The 22,835-nt window shown below is 40.3% G+C and overlaps 1 protein-coding gene across 5 annotated transcripts in view; it reads right to left on the bottom strand.

The window, feature by feature from the left end:
- Positions 1-22,019, bottom strand: part of LOC133818728 (uncharacterized) — a 29,969-nt gene extending 7,950 nt beyond the window's left edge. For 3 of the 5 annotated variants that reach the window (XM_062251760.1, XM_062251764.1, XM_062251762.1), the window contains exons 1-7: positions 20,953-22,019; positions 20,714-20,795; positions 20,416-20,607; positions 20,210-20,274; positions 19,940-20,099; positions 19,412-19,651; positions 19,209-19,325 (exon numbers count right to left, since the gene is read on the bottom strand). In XM_062251760.1, the coding sequence (XP_062107744.1) occupies positions 19,209-19,325; positions 19,412-19,651; positions 19,940-20,099; positions 20,210-20,274; positions 20,416-20,607; positions 20,714-20,795; positions 20,953-21,956 (1,860 nt within the window). In that variant the 5' untranslated portion in view covers positions 21,957-22,019. The remainder of the gene's footprint in view (positions 1-19,208; positions 19,326-19,411; positions 19,652-19,939; positions 20,100-20,209; positions 20,275-20,415; positions 20,608-20,713; positions 20,796-20,952) is intronic. The other 2 variants (XM_062251761.1, XM_062251763.1) reach the window with 1 other exon arrangement.
- Between the last annotated feature and the right edge of the window lie 816 nt (positions 22,020-22,835).

Raw genomic sequence — 22,835 nt, 5'->3', positions numbered from 1 at the left:
ACTCAGCTCAACGATCACGGTGCGCTGCTTAAGGATCATGCCCTCGAGCTGGGTTCTATGAAGGAGGTGCTGGATCGTTTGGTTACTGCTCAGGGACGGGTGGCTGATGAACTTGCCTCTCTTCGCGAGGGGTCTCCTGGAATTCCGGGCTCGGGTCGTCGTCTTCCTGGCGAGGGGTCCGCGGCGACTGGCGGGGGTGCCTACACGGGCCATGTCGCTGAGGGTGGGGACCGGCGATCTGAATTTCGAGCTCGGAAGATCGAATTACCCGTTTACATGGGAGAGGACCCGGATGATTGGACTTACCGTGCTGAGCGCTACTTTAACTTACAGCGGTTATCTCCGGGCGAGCAATTAGAGGCCGCTGTCTTGTGTTTGGAAGGGGCGGCTCTCAGTTGGTTTCGCTGGGAAAATCAGAGGCGCCTCATCACCACGTGGGAAGAATTGAAGTTGTTGCTTCTCCGGCGCTTCCGTCCCACTCACGAAGGCTCGGTGTATGATCGTTTCTTTGTCCTCCAACAGGTCACTTCGGTCCAGGACTATCGCAGGAGGTTTGAAGCTCTCGCTGCTTCGGTGGAGATGATGGGGGAGGCTGCCTTACGGGCTGCTTTCTTAAAGGGCCTCAAAGTGGAGATCCAGGCCCCCTTGAGGATTTTGGAGCCAAATGGGCTGTTACACATGATGGAGTTGGCTGAGCAGATTGAAGCCAATCAGGCCTTCACTAAGGGATATCGAGCTGGGCTGAGTGGGCCCATTCGGGCCAATCCAAGACCCCCTTTGAGCAGCCTGTCTCTCCCTGAACACGGTAAGGGCACATTTGTCCTTTCCCCTTCTTCTTCTTCATCATCGACCCCGACTAGTGCTAGTCCTAAGACAGCCGCGGCTCCGGCAACGTCCGTGGCATACCGCCGCCTGTCTGAGTCCGAGATTCAAGAGAAGAAACGTTGTGGGGTTTGCTTCAAATGTGACGGGCGCTGGACTAGAGGGCACGAGTGCTCTCAAGCGGAAGTTCAGGTCATTATTATCCAAGAAGAGGCCGTGGATGAGCCGGCCACTGACCCGATTGGGGAGGTTCTCGGCATTGCCGATGCTATGGGCGCGGCAGAGGCTCATATGGTGGAAGTATCTCTGAATGCCGTGGTTGGTTTGACTTCTCCAAAGACCATGAAAATTCTGGGCTCTATCATGGGTCACGAAGTGGTAGTTTTGGTGCATAGCGGGGCGACACACAACTTTATTACGACGGAATTAGCCCAGAAACTAGCGCTGCCTATGTCCACGACTGAAGCTTACGGAGTACAGATGGGCAGTGGTCAGGCGGTGAAAGGGGAGGGTATTTGTCGCTCGGTGCCGTTACACTTGCAAGGATTGGAAATTATCGACGACTTTCTGCCGTTGCAACTCGGCAGTACCGATGTTATCTTGGGCGTCCAATGGCTGCAAACTTTAGGGGAAACCACGCATCATTGGAAGGATCACACGATGAAACTACGAATCCAAGGTCAGCCCGTTGTTTTACATGGCGATCCTCTGCTTCACAAGACGTGTATATCGTTGAAGCAGATGGTATGGCTGTTACAACATGAGAGACAAGGAGTTTGGGTAGAGCTGGGTTGTGCATCGGTTTCTCAGGATCGGGCTGCCTATTCAGACGGGATACATGAAGTATTACAGCGGTACGGCACTGTGTTTGCTACACCGACTTCGCTGCCGCCGCAAAGACAACATGATCATGCCATTGTTCTTCAACCCGGCACCACCCCCGTGAGTATCCGCCCATATCGATACCCCCATGGTATCAAGGATGAGGTAGAGAAAATTGTTCGAGAGATGCTGCAATCCGGGGTGATCCAGCCGAGTAACAGTCCCTATTCGAGCCCAATTCTCTTGGTTAAGAAGAAGGATGGCGGATGGCGATTTTGTGTGGATTATAGAGCTCTTAATCGAGCCACGGTCCCCGACAAATTTCCCATCCCAGTTATTGACGAGTTGATAGACGAGTTGCACGGGGCTCATGTATTTTCGAAGTTAGATTTACGTTCGGGGTACCATCAGATTCGGGTGAGGCCGGAGGACATCCATAAAACTGCCTTTCGAACTCATGAAGGCCACTACGAGTTTGTAGTGATGCCCTTTGGGCTGACCAACGCCCCCGCCACCTTTCAATCTCAGATGAACGATATTTTCCAGCCGCATCTTCGTAAAAGAGTATTGGTCTTCTTCGACGACATCCTTGTCTATAGCCCGGATGAGGAAACTCATGTCAAAGACCTTGAGATAGTGTTACAAACTTTGTCAGACCATCAATTTTTTGCCAACTTAAAGAAGTATTGCTTTGGACAGCGACAAGTCGAATATTTGGGACATATTATTTCAGGTAAGGGAGTGGCGGTGGACCCTTCCAAGATTCAATCTATGCTCGATTGGCCGCTGCCAAGAACGATTAAGGAGCTGAGGGGGTTTCTTGGTCTTACTGGATATTACCGGAAATTCGTCAAGAATTATGGGGCCATCGCTAGACCTCTTACTGATCAACTAAAAAAGGATCAGTATGGGTGGACCGCAGAAGCTACTGCTGCCTTTGAAGAACTGAAGAGAACGCTGACCACAGTTCCTGTTTTAGCACTCCCAGATTTCACTAAGTCGTTCGTAGTTGAGACTGATGCTTCGGGGTTTGGAGGGACGCCCACTGGCGTATTTCAGTCAGATGCTGAAGCCCAAAGCTCGGCTGAAATCCATCTATGAAAAGGAACTCATGGCCATTGTCCTTGCGGTACTCAAGTGGCGACCTTACCTCCTTGGAAGACGATTTCTTGTCCGAACAGACCAAAAGAGTCTCAAGTTTTTGTTAGAACAGCGGCTGGTTACTCCTGAACATCAGAAATGGTTGGTAAAATTGTTGGGATTTGATTTTGATATTCAGTACCGCTCCGGGGAAACAAATCGGGCGGCTGATGCTTTATCTAGGGTCGGCCAAGTGGAGTGTTCCTTGTTGACGTCTACTACATGGATGGATTGGGAGCTTGTTAACCGTGAGGTGGCAGCAGACACATTCCTGTCTCGGGTTAAAGCAGACGTGGCGCAAGGTAAAATCATTGCTGGGTTTTCGTTACACCAACAGCGGCTATTGTACAGGGGTCGTTTAGTTTTATCTGCCACTTCAGCTTTACTGCCCCATTTCTTACGAGAGTATCACTGCTCGCCCATCGGCGGCCATTCGGGGGAGCTGTGGACTTATCAACGGCTGAAAGGAGATGTGTATTGGGTCAGCATGAAGGCTAAGGTCTTGGAGTTTGTTCGTTCTTGTGATATTTGCCAGCGGAACAAATATTTGACAACGTCTCCAGGGGGTTTGCTGCAGCCACTCTCGCTGCCAGCACAAGTTTGGGAGGAGTTAACTATGGATTTCATAGAAGGGCTGCCTAAATCGGAGGGTATAGATACTATATTAGTGGTGGTGGACAGGCTTAGTAAATACAGCCACTTCATAGGCCTTAGACACCCATTTACTGCCAAAACGGTGGCTGAAGCATTTGTTACACATGTGGTAAAGTTGCATGGGGTTCCGTTGTCTATTGTGTCTGACCGTGACAGGATTTTTCTCAGCCATTTTTGGTCTGAATTGTTCAAACTGCAAGGGACGGAACTTCGCCACAGTACTTCCTATCACCCCCAAACAGATGGGCAATCGGAGGTAGTAAATCGATGCCTTGAGACATATCTCCGTTGCTTCGCTTCGAACCGTCCAAAAGCTTGGGCTAAGTGGTTAGCTTGGGCTGAGTACTGGTACAACACCACTTATCACTCATCCTTGGGCTGCACTCCGTTCAAGGTTTTATACGGGCGTGACCTCCCACCGTTGATTCGTTATGCAGCAGGTACCACACATGTACTGGCTGTCGACCAGCTGCTTGAGGAGCGAGACTCATTCTTGGACGACTTGAAGATGCACCTGCTGCGAGCACAACAAAAGATGAAGGAAGGAGCTGATAGGTCGCGTAGGCAGGTGGAGTTTGTGGTGGGAGACAGGGTATTCGTTAAATTGCGACCCTACCGACAGAAATCACTGGCCATTAGAAAAAATGAGAAGCTGGCAGCAAGGTATTATGGACCTTTCGCAGTTCTGAAACGCATTGGCAAAGTGGCATACCATCTAGACTTGCCTCCTTCGTCAGCTATCCATCCGGTTTTTCATGTGTCGCAACTCCGAGCTGCTATCGGCACCGCTCATTCGTCCACTACACTTCCACCTACTTTAACGTCAGATCTGGAGCTTATTGTGGAACCTGCTGAAGTGCTGAATGTCAGGCAAAATCCCGCTTCTTCAGATCAAGCTGTTGAGGTGCTTATTCGCTGGAAGGATTTGCCTGTTTTCGAAGCTACCTGGGAGAAATTTGAAGCTATCCAAACTCAGTTTACAGCTTTCAACCTTGAGGACAAGGTTCACAAATTCGGGGGCAGTAATGATAGGCTTGATAAACCTATGATTCGGTTCACATACACTAGGAGGGGGTCGGGACACAAAGGCCAAGGGTAGGCTGGGTCATTTGATGGTTGACGTGGAGGGTAGTTTGTTAGAGGGGCAATTTGGGTACTGAGTAGCCTATTAGTGGGAAAAGGAAGCTAGTAATTAGTTATGCAAGAATTAAGAGAATTCTGGGCATCATGGAGATCTTTTTCTCTGTGCTTGTATGAAACTCATATTTTCCTTCAATAACGCTTCAGAATTATTCACTCTTTGGTTACTGTTTTATTGCTTATTATTGTCTGTTCTGGTTCATTGTTTCTGGTTTATTGGATTATTGGGGCAGGTCCTATTACTGTCTAATATTACAACCTATGCTTAGCTGTACAAGACACCCTAGATATTTACACATGTGCTATCACTATTTCTACACTCCCCCTCAAGCTGTGTTGTATATGTTATACAAACCCAGCTTGAAATTAAATTCTTCAAAACTCATTCTTGGTAGGGCTTTTGTTAGGATGTCGGCAATCTGTTTCTTTGTGGGAATGTAATTGAGCTCAATAACCTTTGAATTTACTTTCTCAAAAATAAAGTGTCGGTCAATTTCAACATGTTTAGTTCTATTATGGTGAACCGGATTCTTAGCAATGTTGATTGCAGCTTGACTATCACTATACATCTTAAATGACTCAAGAAAGTCAATTCTCAACTCATTCATTAGCCTTTTGAGCCACATTCCTTCACATATACCTAAGGCCAAAGCACGATATTCTGACTCTGCACTACTCCTTGAGACCACAGACTGCTTTTTGCTTCTCCAAGTGACTAAATTACCCCATACATAGGTGCAATAACCACTAATTGATCGTCTGTCGATCAGCTCTCCAGCCCAACTAGATTCTGTGTAGACTTCTAAGTCTCAATTGTTGTGTTTTCTGAAGTACAAACAAAGACCTGGTGTCACTTTTAAATATCTTAGAATACGACGAACTGCTTCCAAATGCTCCTCGAAAGGATTGTGCATATGTTGGCTTACCACGCTGACAGAGAAAGCAATATCAGGTCTAGTATAAGAGAGATAGATTAGTTTCCCCACTAATCTTTGATAACTCCCCCTCTCTACTAGAGTTGAATCCTCACTTCGAATTGCTTTCAAGTTTGGATCCATTGGAGTGTCAACAGGCTTACTCCCAATCATTCAAGTTTCTTTTAAAAGGTCTAAAATATACTTTCTTTGAGATATAACAATTCCATCTTTGGATCGGGCTACTTCCATTCCAAGAAAGTATTTGAGGGGTCCTAAATCTTTAATTTCAAACTCTGAGGCAAGAAGTCTTTTGAGATCTGAAATTTCGCATGAATCGTCTCCAGTTAGGATTATGTCATCCACATAGACAATGAGAATTACCAGCTTCCTTGTTGAAGAGAACTTAACAAACAGGGTATGATCAGCCTAGCTTTGAGTATATCCATGTTTAATAACTATCTTTGCAAATCTATCAAACCATGCCTAAGGTGACTGTTTCAAGCCATAAAGAGATTTGAGAAGTTTGCACACTACTCGACCACTGGAGTATTTTTTCATCCCTGGTGGAATTTCCATATAGACTTCTTCTTCGAGTTCCCCATTCAAGAAGGCATTTTTTACATCCAACTGATATAAGGGTCAATCACAATTTACAAGTAATAACAAAACTCTTACTGTACTAAGCTTGGGGACGGGAGCAAAGGTCTCTTGATAGTCAACACCATATGATTGAGTGAACCCTTTCGCGACCAACCGAGCCTTGAATCTGTTGATACTCCCATCTAAGTTATATTTGACGGTGAAAATCCACTTACAACCAACTGTCCGCTTTCCTTGAGGTAACTCAGTGAGAACCCAAATACCATTTTTCTTAAGAGCATTGATTTCTTCATCGACTGCAATCTTCCATTTAGGATCTTTCAAGGTCTCATAAATGTCCATAGAAATCTGAATAAGATCAAGGGAAGAAACAAAGGCTCAGTATATAGGTGTTAGTTTCCCATAGGCAACATATTTCTCTATTAGGTGATTAGTACAAGTTCTGACACCCTTTCGAAGAGCAATAGACAGGTCAATGTCATCAATAGTAGGAGAAATTAACTCATGAGTCATAGAATCCATACATTCATGATTTTCAAGGTCACGAGAGCTCAGTTGAGTGTTTGAACAGTTCTTGTCTTGCATGTTGACCTCTATATTCCCAGCTTTTCTCCTGCTATAAACACGAAGTTCTTTGTTACCCATATCAAATTGTGCTTGAGTTTGAAGTGGCGATACATTTGAGAGAGTGTTTGGATTTTCATCGGCGGAAAATGAGGTCGGACTGACTATAGGAAGTGAGGAGGACGGGCCGGATGTATTTTCTGCGCTGAGATTTGGTTGGATAGGCAAAGAAGAAGGCAAGGGAGAACCAGTTGACTGTGACAACACAGATAAGGGTTGAGCAATTTGATGATGTTCATGTGTGAAGACATTGGGTTGAAGAAATGCAGCCTGATGATTATGAAGAGTTTCCCAAAGCTAATATTCCTTTGAATGCTCCCCCTGAATACCAGGTTTGGGAAAAATAGATTGGTGTTCAAAAAAGGTAACATCCATAGTGTTATAAACCCTCTTTGTAACTGGGAAGTAACATTTGTATCCCTTTTGAGTGCTGGAATAGCCGATGAAGAGACATTTGTGAGACTTTGGATAAGCTTTGTTCTTTTGTTATCATAAATATGGACAAAAGCTATACAACCGAAGACTTTGAGTAGAAGATTTGAGGAGAAAGTTGAGATATGAGGGAATGTTGCGAGTAACAGATTTCTTGGAGCTTTGAATTGTAGTACTCGGCTAGGCATACGATTTATGAGATAAGTGGCTGTGAGTATGGCTTCCCCCCAAAACTGTTTCGGAACATTGTTTGAAAACATGATTGACCTAGAAACTTCAAGAAGATGTCTGTTTTTTCTCTCAGCCACCCCATTTTGTTGTGGAGTACCAACACATGAATTAATATGAACAATCCTTTGCTCTAACAAGTATGGACCAAGAATGGAGTTAAAATATTCCTTTCTATTGTCAATTTTCAAAATTTGGATTTTTTGGTTGAATTGATTTTGAAGAATGGAATGGAAATTTTGAAAGATAGAAGCAGTTTCTGATTTTTCTTTCATGAGAAAGGTCCATGTTGTCCTAGTGTGATCATCGATAAAGGATACGAACCATCTAGATCCATTGATATTTGTTACCCTTGAGGGTCCCCAAATATCACTGTGTATCAGTGAAAAAGGTTTTGAAAGTTTGTAAGAAAAATTGGGATAAGAGTTTCGAGTGTGTTTAGTAAGTTGACAGCCTTCACAGTGAAAGAATTTTAGTTGTTTGTGAATAAATAACTGAGGAAAGAGTTTTTCAAGATAACCGAAATTTGGATGTCCAAGTCGAAAATGCCACAATATGATAAGATTGTCATTTGAAACAGACACAGAATGAGAAATAGAATTTAAATGGTTACCACAACTTGATTTGTGAACTTGTTTACTTTTAGGAGAATCCTTGAGAATATAGAGTCCATCATGCATTTCAGCACTGCCAATCACCTTTGCCGAGCCCACAACCTGAAATTCACAAAAATTTGGATAGAATTTAGTCACACAATTCAAATCTCTTGTGAGTTTGCTTATTGAGAGAAGATTGCAACTTAATTTAGGGACAAATAGAACAGATGAAAGGAGAAGATCATTTGATAATTTTACAGAACTACTCCCCATCACTTTTGAGAGGGATCCATCGGCAATTCTGATTGTGGGGCAATGAGCACATTGTTTGAAGGTGGTGAAGACTTGTAAATCGCCCGTCATGTGGTTGGAAACCTCTGAATCCACTATCCAAAGACCTTTGTTGGCGGATGCAGTAAATGTGTGAAATGAAGAACCTTGATGACACATTATACTAACGTTTGCCTCAATTGTATGTGGTTGTAGCTGCTGCAAAAAATGTCAAAGAGGGTTCAGAGGTATTTTGAGAGGTGGCAAACTTTATTCCTTTGAGATGTGGCTGACTTTGTGATAGTTGGTTGGTAGAGGGTTCTCATGAAGTTGAAACAAATTTATGAGATTAATTGGCTGAGATGGAGGAGCCATGAAATTTGGAGATTGGATTTTCATGATGAATGGGCAGCAGAGAAAACAATGGGCAACGAAAAAAAAAAAAAAATGTTATGAACTCAAAATAGATGGAAAAACTTAGCACAAAAATGCAATTCTTTGATGAAATGGTGGGAGAACTCGAGATAAAGAGTCACAACCACAATAGGAAGTGTCGAGGAGGAAGACGCTAGAGAAAGATGGTCGGCGACATTGTCACGCGCCTACACGCGCGCCTGCGCGGGAGAAGACGACAGGGAGTGTGGAGGCGCGTGTGACTCGCACGCCACTCTTATAGACCACGAGATTTGGGGTTTTGCCGATCGGAGGTGGGGCAAGCTTTCTGGGCAGGAGGTGAGATTAGAAGACAATTCTAAAAAGGATTTCTAAGTTTGATCCTCAAAGAACGAAACCCTAATTTTTTTTTAAGAAATGGCAAAGAAAAAAAATTGGAAAGATTTCCCAATTTTTGGACTACAAATGCTCTGATACCATGTAGTTGTTTTGGGATTAATTCTTCTAATTTGATTTTATTGAAGAATAGAAAGGCCAATATATAGGCAAATTACAATGTACAAGATAGCTAAAAAAAGAAATAAATAAATATTACAACCTATGCTTAGCTATACAAAACACCCTAGACATTTACACATATGCTATCACTATTTCTACAACTACTGAAGAAGCAAACACAACCGACCAGTCAAATGTTGATACCAAAGTAGTGACTGACCAGTTCTCTCCTGAACCATCTCCCCAGTCACGCCAACCAGGTGATCTTATTATTAGGGAACGGGCTCCTCTAGATCCTCGTAGACATGCCTTTCCTACCAGACCCGGGAAAGGAAAAAACACTGAACTCCTTAGAGAAGACAACTCATCATCTAAAGATGAAGACGACATTCTCGATGAAATTCTGAACTCAAGTTTTTCTACCATAGTTTTTCTTGTTGTAGATAAATTTTTTTAGACTAATTGTGTGAAATCTGTAAAGTCATTTGGTCATACTAAAATCTTCATTTCCTTATATTTATCTTTCATTTCCACTGACCAGTTTTGCGCTTCACTTTTTTGCAGATCCAGACATGTTTAAGCAATCCAACACTTCCTCAACCCAAAAGAGGAAACCTGGTGAAGGTAGTAGCTCAAACCCTCCGAGCAAGGTTGCGAAGACTGTACCGACCAGCTGACTTAAGTGAACCCACTCACATTGTTGGTGAGTACGACAAAGAGTTACTAGACCATCCTCTCCACCATTCAACGACAATTCAGACCTTCGAGACTTTACCTCGACAAAGCATTGAAGTTGTCATTCACAAAGGCTTTGCTCAAATTATGAGCGTAAGCATCTTATCAAAAACACTCACTTTCTTATTGATTGTTCTTATTCTGTGTAGATTTTTGAATAATCGATATATTATTCATCAAAGAGAATTTCCTATTAATAGGCAGATTACAACAGAAAACTATAAGCTAAGCTATACAATTAACCTAGATCAACTAATCTCCTAAAAATCAAGAATATACAATATATTAGGAAATAAGATAATTCAGTTTCCGTAAAGGATTAATACCAAATAAATACAAGATATTTACATAATTCTACACTCCCCCTCAAGCTGGGTTATGTATATCAAACATTCTCAGCTTGCACACTAATTCATCAAAGACAATTCTAGGAAGGGCTTTGGTAAAAACATCGGCTGTTTGAAGTCTTGATGGAGTATAGATGGTTTGAACTGTGGCACTCTCAATCTTCTCAATGATGAAGTGTCGATCTATCTCAATATGTTTTGTCCTGTCATGATGAACAGGATTTTTAGCAATACTAATAGCAGCCTGATTATCGCAAAGCATTTTTATGGACTCGCCTGCAAATAGTCTTAGTTCACTCGGTAATCTTTTTAGCCAAATCCCTTCACAAACACCTAGAGCAAGAGCTCTAAATTCTGCTTCAGCTGAACTTCTGGAAACCACTGATTGTTTCTTATTCCTCCAGTCACTAGATTACTCCAAATATAAGAACAGTATCCTAAAGTACTCCTCATGTCTGTTATGTCTCCTGCCCAGTCTGCATCAGTGTAGACTTTGATCTCTCTGCTATCACTTTTCTTGAATAGAAGACCTTTCCCAGGATTCATCTTGAGGTATCTTAAGATTCTAGTAACATCTTCCATGTGTTCTTCAATAGGATTGTTCATGTATTGACTGACAACACCAACTGAAAAACCAATGTCAAGTCTAGTATGAGATAGGTAGATCGGGCGTCCAACTAACCTTTGATATCTCCCCCTTGTCTACTAGTGTCATGTCCTTTCCTGAACCCACTTTCTTGTTGGAGTCCATTGGGGTTGAGGCAGGATTGCATCCAAGCATTCCTGTTTCCTTCAGTAAGTCTAGTACATACTTACGTTGAGAAACAAATATGCCATGTCTTGATCGAGCAATTTCCATGCCAAGAAAATATCTAAGATACCCAAGATCTTTAATCTCGAATTCCCTAGATAAGAAATCTTTCAATCTCTCCATCTCCTCCTTGTAATCACCTATAAGTATTATGTCATCCACATAGACAATTAGGATAGCTATCCTTTTATCTGACGAGAATCTAACAAAGTGTGATCTGCTTGACATTGAGTATACATATTCTAAATGATTTCTTTAGTGAATCTGCCAAACCATGCTCGTGGAGATTGTTTAAGACCATACAAAGATTTCTTGAGTTTGTACACTTTGTCCTGATTTGAAGAGTTCTCGAAGCCCGGCGAAATGTCCATATAAACTTCTTCTTCAAGGTCACCGTTCAGGAATGCATTTTTCACATCAAGTTTGTGTAGGGGCCAATCTTTATTTGCAACAAGGAATAACAATACCCGTACAGTGTTAAGCTTGGCAACAGGCGCAAACGTTTCTTGATAATCGATTCCGTAGGACTGAGTGAAGCCGTTAGCAACAAGGCGAGCTTTAAACCTCTCAATGCTCCCATCTGCTTTGTGTTTAATGGTAAAGACCCACTTGCAACCCACGGATCTCTTCCCAGGTGGAAGACTTGTGATTGTCCAAGTACTGTTTTTCACCAAAGAACTAATCTCATTTTCCACAGCCTCTTTCCATCGAGAATCAATCAGAGCCTCTTAAACTGTGTGAGGAATCTATATGTTATCAATAACAGAGACAAACGCCTGATAGGATGGTGATAATGTTTTGTAAGATACAAAATTGCCAATAGGATGTTCTGTACATGCACGAACTCCATTTTTCAATGTAATCGGCAAATCTAAATCATCATTTATTTGAACAACATTATCATGGTTAGAATTATTTAAACCTGAATGAGTTTTTGGAGAATGAGGATCCGGTTCCGATTCATGGTGGTCCTCCAGATATGTTGTGTGCTCTATATCTTTACCAGGTTTTTTTCTTCTCGTATAGAAACGAATTTCTGGTTCTTGACAAGGTGCAAGAGCCATGGATGGACCTAGAGAGTTTTCAATGATTTTGGAACCTAAGGGTTTAGAGGAAGATGAAACTTGATTTTCTATGACTTGAGAGTTGGAAGAATCCTCTTGGTGAACACTCGGAGATGAAGTATTATTAAGACTCGGAATAGTGTCCCAAAGATGAGATTCACCTGCACTCCCCCTGAATCTCAGATTTGTAGTAAGTATGATTTTCAAAAAATGTGACATCCATAGTGTTATACATTTTCCTAGTTATAGGTGAATAACATTTATAACCCTTTTGATGAGAGGAATAACTAAGAAAAATACATTTGATAGATTTAGAGTCTAGCTTACTACAATTTTGAGAATGAAGATGAACAAAGCCTGTGCAGCCAAAGATCTTAGGATTAAGAAGACTAACGAATTTCATATGAGAGAATGATTGCAAAACTGTGTGACATGGAGTTTGAAAGTTGAGTACTCGAGATGGCATTCGGTTGATTAGATAAGTGGCTGTAAGAACAGCGTCTCCCCATAAATATTTGGGAACCTGAGTAGAAAACATGAAAGAACGAGCAACTTCTAAGAGATGTCTATTTTTACGTTCAGCAACCCATTTTGTTGAGTATCAACACGAGCTTAAGTGTAGAATACATTGTTGTGTAAGGTAAGGACCAAGAATAGAATTGAAGAAATCTTTGGCCTTGTCAGTCTTGAGGATTTGAATTTTAGTAAGAAACTGAGTTTGAATCATAGAATGAAAATATTTTAAAATTTCACTTACTTCTACTTTTGATTTTATGAGAAACACCCAAATTAATCAAGTATGATCATCAATAAAAGATACAGACCATTTTTGTCCAGTTATATTGTTTACACGTGAGGGACCCCACACATCACTATGGATCAATGAAAAAAGTTTGGAAGATTTATATGGTATTCTAGAATAGGTATTTCGAGTGTGTTTCGCAAATTGATAGATTTCACAATAAAAAGAGTTTGGATTTTTATTAATAAATAAGGAGGGAAACATTTTTGACAAATATAGAAAATTCGGATAACCAAGACGATTGTGCCACAACATAATATCACTATCTTTATTTGAAATAGACTAATTATTTAAAGAAAATAAACTGAATTTCTGAGTTGTCCTAACAGAAGTGTCATCTTGTAGGATATAGAGCCTAAAACACATCTTAGCACTGCCAATCATCTTCCCCGAATCCAATTCTTGAAACACACAAATTTGAGTAAAACTTAGTCACACAGTTTAGGTCACGAGTAAATTTACTAATAGACAGTAAATTACAATCCAGTTTAGGCACATAGAGAACAAAAGTGAGAGTTAGGTTCTGATTTATGTTGACTGAACCCGAACCCTCAACCTTAGAGGATGTGCCGTCTGCAATTTTCACTGTATGATGCTCTAGACTTGTGTGAAATTCAAAAAAAAATATTTGCATCTCCTGTCATATGATCTGATACTCCCGAATCAAGAATCCAAGGGTTAGTTGTTCTTTTATTGACGATAAAAGCTACTGAATGGTTACCTTTCATGGCCAACAGCCCTATACCTGGTGTAGTATTCGGCTTTGCAGCGAGGTGTGACTGACATAGGAGTTTTTGAAGTGCCTCTAACTATGCTTTAGAGGACGGTGATGAATCAGATGTGTCCCCTTTTCCTTCAGCAGCAGCAATATTTAAAATGGCAGGGACATTCTTGTGACTCTCTGTCTTTCCATGATTTCGGCTTCCAATCGGCAGGCTTTCCATGAAGTTTCCAGCATGTTTCTTTGAAATGCCCAGGTTAACGACAGTGATCGCACCATGGTCGACCCTTCTGCTATCCTCTTGCAATAAGAGCAGAGGACTCTTGAGTAGATGGAAGAAGAGAAGCGCCCATCATGACCTTCTTTCTGCTTTCTTCATGTCGAACCTCTAAGAATGCTTCTTTGACTGTCGGAAGTGGCTTGATACTCATGATCCTACTCCTGACAGCATCAAGTTCCTTATTGAGACCATGAAGAAATTTGAAAGTTCTCATTTCTCTACAATACTTCGGTATAGAGTAGTATCATCTGTACACTTCCAAGAATAGATTTCAAATAGGTCCAATTGATGCCAAAAATGAGTAAGTGTTAAAATATTGTGCGACTATAGTATCTTCTTGGCGGAGATCGTAAAGAGCAGCTTCAACCTCAAATAATTCTGATGTATTATCAGAACGAGAATAAGAATCTTTGACAGCATCCCAAAGTTCCTTGGTTGTCGAATATAAAATAAAGTTTTCTCCTATATCATTATTCGTTGAACTAACCAGCCAAGATTTGATCATGTGATTATCTATTTTGCAAGTTTTATACTTTGGATCGTCTGATTTTGGAGTCTCAATCTCCCCTGTGAGATATTCCTGCTTCCCCATTCCACCGATATACATCATTACTGACTATGACCATTGAAGATAATCATGGCCATTGAACTTGTGGCTGGTGACCAGAGAAACAACGACATTACTGTGAGATGAAGAACCGATTGATGCATGTGGATTAGAGAGGGTTGATGGATAAGAGGATGCATCTGAGTTTAGGCTTTCTCTTTCAGTAGCCATGGTGAAAGTGATGTGTGAAAAGATGAACAAAGGAGAAGGGCTGGTACGATTTAGAGAAAGAATGAGTGAGAGAGGCTAGTGCGATTAGGGCAGAAAAGAAAGAGAAGGAAAAAAAATATTGCGATTAAAACTACTCCTACTCTGATACCATGTAGATTTTAGAATAATCAATATATTATTCATCAAAGAGAATTGCCTATTAATAGGCAGATTACAACAGAAAACTATAGGCTAAGCTATACAATTAACCTAGGTCAACTAATTTCCTAAAAATTAGGAATATACAATATATTAGGAAATAAGATAATTCAGTTTCCTTAAAGGGTTGATACCAAATAAATACAAGATATTTACATAATTCTACATTCTGAATACTTTTTCAGTTATCTGCTTCAAGGACTCGTCACTGTTAGTCATGCTCAATGCCGAGCAGTAGACTATAAGGAGCTGGTCAAGGTCTTGAATGATCAATTGGTGGAAACCCAAACAAAGATTGCAAGTCTAACTAAGTCTGAGAAAGATCTTCAAGAAAAGACTGAGCAGGCTGAGAAAACAATTATTGACCGAGATAGATCGTTGAAGGAGTTGGTTGATGAGAACAGCAAGCAAATCCAGGCCAATAAGACAGTGACCGACCATCTGGAGAAGAAGACTTAAGAAAATGAAGAGCTGAAAAAGGAAAAGGAAGCTGATCTGGCTCGTTATGAAGAAATCAGCTTCAACTGCTTCTATCAGATTTGGAAGTTAAACAAGCCTCTCAACCTCGAATTTCTCTCTGAAGAAGCCAAGGCTGTTGAGGAGGCAGCTCTTCCAACTAACATTGTGCCTGCCTCTCCTGCTCTATCATTCTGACCAGAGGAGGTCCTGGATATTGACAATGGTGTTGACCAGTCAGAGACTAGTTTACCCAACCCACAGACACTCTTAGCCGACCTGAAAGCTTCCTATCCAACAACAAAATTTCCTACTTGACCATTGATACATGCTGAGCTGACCAGGGAAGTTGTATCTGCTCTCCCAACCAGGAAAACTTTGCACCTGACCAGCTAAACTTTGTACCTGGCCAGTAGTTTACTCTTTTTTCTTATATTTTTGTGAAGACAATTATTGCTTAGCAGCTTTGATATTTTTCTCAACAACCGAGCTGTTGGCATTTATATTTTACTTTTTTTTACTAACTTGAAACATTCTAAGTCTTTTTAGACTTAAAACATTATAAGTTTTTTATGAATAGTAAAGTCACTCTAATATATGTCATATATTTTCGCATGAGTACTTAGTTTTCTAACTTAGAAATTCTAGATATTTCATAAGTCCTATTAAGTATACTTTCTCACACTCTTATTGCTCTAACATTTTATGAGCATAATATTTATTGTCACACGAATATTTGCTTCTAACTTGAAATTTTGAAAAATTCCAAATTACTTAAGCTTTGTCAAACAAGTTAGCTTAATGGCATTTTTTAACTTCGACAATTTACAAGTCAGCCTAAAAACAAATATCTTAACTCGTATTCTTATTGCTTGTGTTAAATTATATACCAGTATGCCCCAAGTGCCCCCCAAATAATCGAGGGTTGAAAGATCCTTAGTCACTTGCTACTTGAGCGAAACTGTTCGAGCAATTAATTACTCATGAAACACATAAAATATATGAAAAATATTTGAGCAGTTGAACACTGTTTGAACATACCGAGCAGTTAAACACTATTCCGATTTTACCGACCAGTTGAATACTCTTCGAAAAATTAACACATGCATATTTGTAGCAAGAATTGACCACGTTGCGCGTAGTCTCTTTTATTACTCATAAATTAAAAAAGGACAAAACGTGTGTAATAACGAGTCTTAAATAACCAAAATTGTTCAAAAATAAATAACTGGTCAGCAAATAACCAACTCATAAACCAAACTTAAATAACAAGTTAAACATGAAATTAAGCTACCACTCTGAAAGCAGTATTTAGTGATAATATATCATTAGATGCTCGCCATTCCAGTAGCTCTTGATCAGGCTCCATTCAGCCACTAAAGTTTGTTGTAAGTGCCAGGAAACAAAACTTTCTTCATCTTATAGTCTTTCCCAATTTGGTCATAGCACTCCAACTGCTGGGTCTATGATAAACACATTTCTCATGACCAAATCACCGACATGGAACTTTCGATCTTTCACACTGGAATTGTAGTAAGAAAAATTATATACCAGTATACCAATGTGCTCCCAAGTGATTGATGGTTAATTACTTATGAAACACAGAGTATATGGAGAATTTTTTAAGTTGTTGAACACTGCCCAATTACTATTAGTTTGTCCGACTAGGTGAATACCGGCCAGGTGAACACTGCCCAATTTTTACTAATCAGCTAACAACTTTTCAAATTCACCAACCAGTTGAACACTCCCCAGTTTACTGACTAGTTGAACACTGCTTGATCTATCGACCAGTTGAACACTGGTCGATTTGACTTTTCAAAGGGCTTAGGATATAGTTACGACTTCCCGGCTCAACCCCGGCAATCTCTTCCTCCTTGTTGGTCGTTACCCTCTTTCTCCTTTGACTGATCGGTGTGATGACTATCAGCTTCATCCCGACCATATCCGTCTTTAAACTGTGAAGTTTTCTTATCTCGAGGAGTCCTGGTCTAATTATGCCTAGGTAGAGTCTTCTTATTGCCTAACAAGTGACTCCCTGATCTAGAAGCTTCTGACTAGTGGCTTCTGGAAGAGGTTCTAGAATTCTCCCTTTGTGTCGAGGCAGCCCCGGAGCAGACCCCATCATTTCCCCGACCAGTGGGATTACTTCTACTTCTGTCTGGACCCCAAGAATCGGCTCTGCTAGCGGGGGACTTCTGACTAGCGTTGTCCTTTCGTGCTCCCTAGACAGCTGCTCGTGCCGCAACTTGGGCATTGGCATGGGCCTATTGAGTATTTGCTTCTAGAGCAAGTGCTGTCTCGCGATGTCGTCGATCGGCCTCCTCCTGCCATCGCCTGATCTCTTCGCTTCTAGCATCCATTTCCCATCTTTGCTGCTTAGATGCAGCTTTCTGCCTGACCATCACCTCAGCGAAAGACTCCTGCCGAGCGTTGAATTGCATCATCTCTTCCTAGAAAGCCCCCATGGCCTCTTGGAATTGTTCGACTTCTGGAGTTGTCTCCTCGAGAAAGACCCTAGGCTCAGTCTCAGGATTCTAAGGTCCAGGACCTTCTGATCTAACAGACTCTTTTGATGTACTAGGTTTCGTGGGTGCCATATTGGTAGGATAGTAGTGTATTTCTTCTATTCAAACTCTTAATGAAAGAACCAAAAATGTTGACCACGATTTTGGCTAACTACGAGTAGACGCAAAAACGACAATTAACCTTAAATAGAAAGTAAATAATACAAATAATTTTTATAGTGGTTCAGCCATAATTCGTTGGTAATAGCCTAATTCACTTGAAGTTGTGATATATGTATCCTACACTTAAGATCAGATAAACCTGAGCCAATTGAGTTTCTTAAGTGTAAGTAAAAAAATACAGAGTTTCTCTCTCTAGATAATACAAGCTTTCTCTCTCTAAGTTCTCTTAAAAAATGCCCCAAGAATACCCCAAGTAACAGTTCCAAAGTCTCAAAATTAGAGTCTCCAAGTGTCAAAATGATCAGATCCCCCAAATGATGCCATGAGCCATTTATTTATAGGCTCATGGATCGTACATGAGAAATATCTCGTTTTGACGAGATCCTTGGTTGTTTCAACCAACTTTAATTAATAAATAATAAACAAATTTAAATTACAACAATACAACTATTATTTTGGGATATTTGAGAGATTCGCGCAGTAGTTGCGAGCATTTCGAGTTGAAGTTGTTACTGAGATTCTGTAAAGAAGTCACTAGGCAGTTAACTCCTGAGATTCTGACACATCTGGTTGTCTACACTCCTCAATCTGACATAGCTGGTCGGATGAAAACCATTCTGAGATGTCTGGTCGGCTATAGCACGTTGAAGTAACTAGTCGGTCAAAGCACACCATTGGTCGGGCATGGCACATAACTAGTCGGGCATAACACATCTCTGGTCGAGCATGACACATCTCTGGTCAACTAAATTTATTTCCTGACCAATAATATCACAACTCTTCAGGTCAATTCTCAATCTTTTCACCTCTTTAAATAACACATTTATTGACTATTAATGTGTCATTTATTGACCATGCACTACCACTCGTCCATTCGATTGTCACGTCATTAAACAAAATTTTTGGGATAACAATATATATATTTGATATAATATATTTAATCTATAAATAAAAAGTAGAAAAAAAAAGAAGTCACAATGGATTATTTTAACCCATCTATTAGATGGGTAATAATAGTCCCTTAAATATGGGACTAAAATGGTGGGCGCCAAAATCGGCCTAACCCTTGGAGAGTGCCAAACATAGAACTGTCTAGTTAAGTCCAATCCCATAGTTTTGTCCTGGTTAACAGACACGAAGGGCCAAATTTGGCTTAAAGGATCAAGCAAACTAAAAAGTTTCATCAATACCTCCTGAAAATACTGGGAGAAGTGAGGCAACAAAAGATCAAGGACTGCTCCCCCACTTGACGGGTCCACCAAGACAAGCTTTATAAGTCCACGATACATGGTCTCTTTGATATTTGCCTATGAACAATGATCTAGCTGTAATTGGAGATAGGGTTCAAAACAGAAGTAACGTGCATGACTCAAAACAAATAAATAAGTAACACCTGCTGATAAAGACACCTCTGCAGCAAACCGCTCAGCTGTTGAAATAGCCCTACACTGCCGGATATGTCAGCTTGTTGGCTGCAACTGGCTTGGCTGGATGATTCGTGAACAGAAAATGGACCATCTCTCTTGGATTGCTTTTCAGCTAATATAAGATTAATAATAGCACTAGTTGCTGCAAGACGAACTGCTTCTTCCTGTCTAAACATGGCCTTGCGCATGACCAAAATGGTGTAATCCTGCATCATTTAATGGTATATGGTAACAGAAGTTCTTTGTACATGAGGATTTCTACAAGATTTCAGATATGTTTCATAAGGTAAATTTGATGTCTATATGATCCACATAAAATCTCTAGGGAGATTTACTTCTGGACCTGGTGAGCTAATTTCATTTTAATATTCTTTAGATAATGAATATCAGTTAGTTTGAAACTTTAAGCTCCCTATCATCAATAATATCTATTATGTTTCAAAAAAAAAAACCCTGCAAGCTGAATTGTATTCTAACTTTAATGGTGGAAGTACCTGAAGATCACGGCTGAATTTGGTTAGGGGTACAAGAGCAGTAACAATACCAGAAGCAACCTTTCCATTCATGAAAGTAAAATAATCCAACAACTCCTTGAGACGAGATACATGATCTAATAAAAGATATGGACTTCTTTGTACCAGACTACCAAGTAACCTGGATGTCAAAGTTTTAATACAGCACACTTCATCATAAAGGATTCGGATAGAATACTAAACTAGTCCAAAAGAAAACTAAACATTACATCTAGGCAGTTGACCAGTTACCTTGTAATTGCTGCACTCTGCTCGGGCTTCAAAGATAGGATCCGAAATTTGCATTGCTCAATTATCTAGAGAACCATAACTGTATCAGTCATTATTTTATATCTTGAAAAAAATGATATGAAATTAAAGGTGTACATGCATTGTTGTCCTCCACTCCCAAAAAAGAGGTGCCAATTTGATATACATGGTCATATAGTGGCATTAACCTCATTTCTAGCTATATCTTGGACCTCAAATAGAGTTTTCAGCATCTCAGAAGCAAGACCTTCCATGCCTAAGAGACCATTTGAGTGGCAGAGATCTTTACAATTTGCCTCTTCCACAGATTCTAAGAGCAGAAAAGCAAACTGCACAATGCTAGGCACTATATGTTCTCTTCCGTAGTTGCTCTCATTAATCTGAAAATCAGTAAAACAAGTAATATAATTGACAATGAAACTATCTCAATTCATTGTGAGCTGAATTTTGAGGTATATGAAGAGACTTTAGAAAGATGGAAATTACAGCTCTTAACATGGCCTTTTCAACTAATTTGACATTTTTCTGGTACCCTTCCTTCAAGTCATCAGATAGCCACTTGCAGTCTCTATAAGAAAAGAAAAAGATCACTAACATTCTTCATGTAAGATGAAAAAAAAAAATCTAAAAAGGAAATATCTATTACATTTATATATGCTTTTTCTACCAAATTGTCAAATAGATTCAACTTATAAGGTACAGCCAGTAATAGAAAATTGCCATACTTAGCAAACTTGCAATCGTGGTATGCTGTAACAAGAGCTGTTTTCAAAATCCCAATCGCACTGTCACCAAACTTCCGAACCCTTGCAAGGGATAAAAGAATAGCGACTGTGAAATGATTGAAAGTTCTAGAGTCTGACCTTACAAGCCCCATAACCTCTTGGCCCAATGAAGGGTCCTGCTTCACCGCAAAGTTTAAGTGAAGCAAAATAGTACCTTCAACTTGCCTAACTATGGAGCTTACCTTCCTCTCCATTTTAGACCCAAAAAACATAACAATCCCCTCGATCACCTCTCTCTTGCTAAACCCTTTGGATGCCAAAACCAATAACTGATAAACAAGCGAAGGCAAATCCTGTAAATCCACACGAGTCATTTCCACAAATACCTTGTCTACAAACTCACTAACCCTTCCCTTGTCGAGAACGGGAAACTCCCTAACGAGCGAAACCATTTTCACTGATAACCCTTTTGACCAACTGCAACCTAGAACCCGATCCACAACCGAGTTCACCATATTCCCACCACTTTCAATCTCCGCATTACGGATCAAGTTCAAGCACCTGGGAAGGAGTTCGATGATCTGGGTATCGTCCGAATCCACAACTTCGGGCAAATACGAAGCAACTGAGTCAGCAATCTGGAGTAGAGCAGTAATGGGTACATGATCGATAAGGGTAATGAAGAATTGAATTGTTTTGAGAGAATTATGGTCATGGGGAATACGGATAGAGGTAAAGAGGTGAGTATAGGAGAGGAGGAGAGAACCGAGAAGAGAAGAAAGGGATGAAGTTTGGGGAGAGAGAGAGATGAAGTAAAGAAGAGACTGTGTGTATTCGGTGACGGCAAGAGACGGAGAAGAAGAGGACGAGCGAGAAGTGAGGTGAGAAAGGAGAATAGGGTGTGAATTTGATGAGAGGAGGAAGGAGGGAAGAGGGGAGCAGGTTTGTGCCAAGCGAACGATGTCGTCGTCTGTTATAGGTGTTGGCTCTGCGGTGACCGCCATGACAGCGTCGTCCACACTGCTTTCTCTTCCTTCCTTGGCACCTTTCAATTAGTTTTTCCAAAAACAAATTTGAGAATTTTAAATGATGATGTCCCGCCCCCGCCCTACTTGCACAGTACGGAAATTTGACTGTGAAATTTTTTAATATGCCTTAAGATATTATTCCATGTCATTTTTAATTTTTTATACAAAAATATTTCTAATAATCAAACATTTATTTTTTCTCTCAATCCAAACTCTTTTTCTAACATCTTTTATTCTTTCACTCTCTCTCTCATTCTAATGTTGTAGATCTCGAAAAAATACCAAAATTTAAAAAAAAAAATCATTTGCAACAAACATTTGAGTGAAAAAATATGAACCTCCAAAGTTTTCATCAAATTTCAGTACAGAGTATCGAAATTGCATCGAAAAAGCATTGTTTTGGCCAAAAAATCAATTTTTCATGATTGCATCGTAACAACATCGAAATACAATCGATTTTGCATCGAAACGTTATCGATTTTACATCAAAATTGCATCGAATAAGCATCGTTTTGGCCAAAAATCAAGTTTTCATAATTGCATCACAACAGCATCGAGACATCATCAATTTTGCATCAAAAAAGTATCATTTTGGCCAAAAGAACAAGTTTTCATGATTGCATCGCAAGAGCATCGAAACATCATCAATTTTGCATCGAAAAAGCATCATTTTGGCCAAAAATTAAGTTTTAATGATTGCACCGAAACACCATCGATTTTGCATCGAAAAAGTATCGTTTTGGCCAAAAAAATAAGTTTTCATGATTACATCGCAAAAGCATCGAAATTGCATCGAAAATGTATCTTTTTTGCCAAAAATCAAGTCTCATGATTGTATCGCAAGAGCATCGAAAT

The sequence above is a fragment of the Humulus lupulus genome, chromosome 2, assembly GCF_963169125.1.
Source record: "Humulus lupulus chromosome 2, drHumLupu1.1, whole genome shotgun sequence".
Taxonomy (NCBI): domain Eukaryota; kingdom Viridiplantae; phylum Streptophyta; class Magnoliopsida; order Rosales; family Cannabaceae; genus Humulus; species Humulus lupulus.
This window is presented reverse-complemented; position numbering and strand designations above follow the sequence as displayed.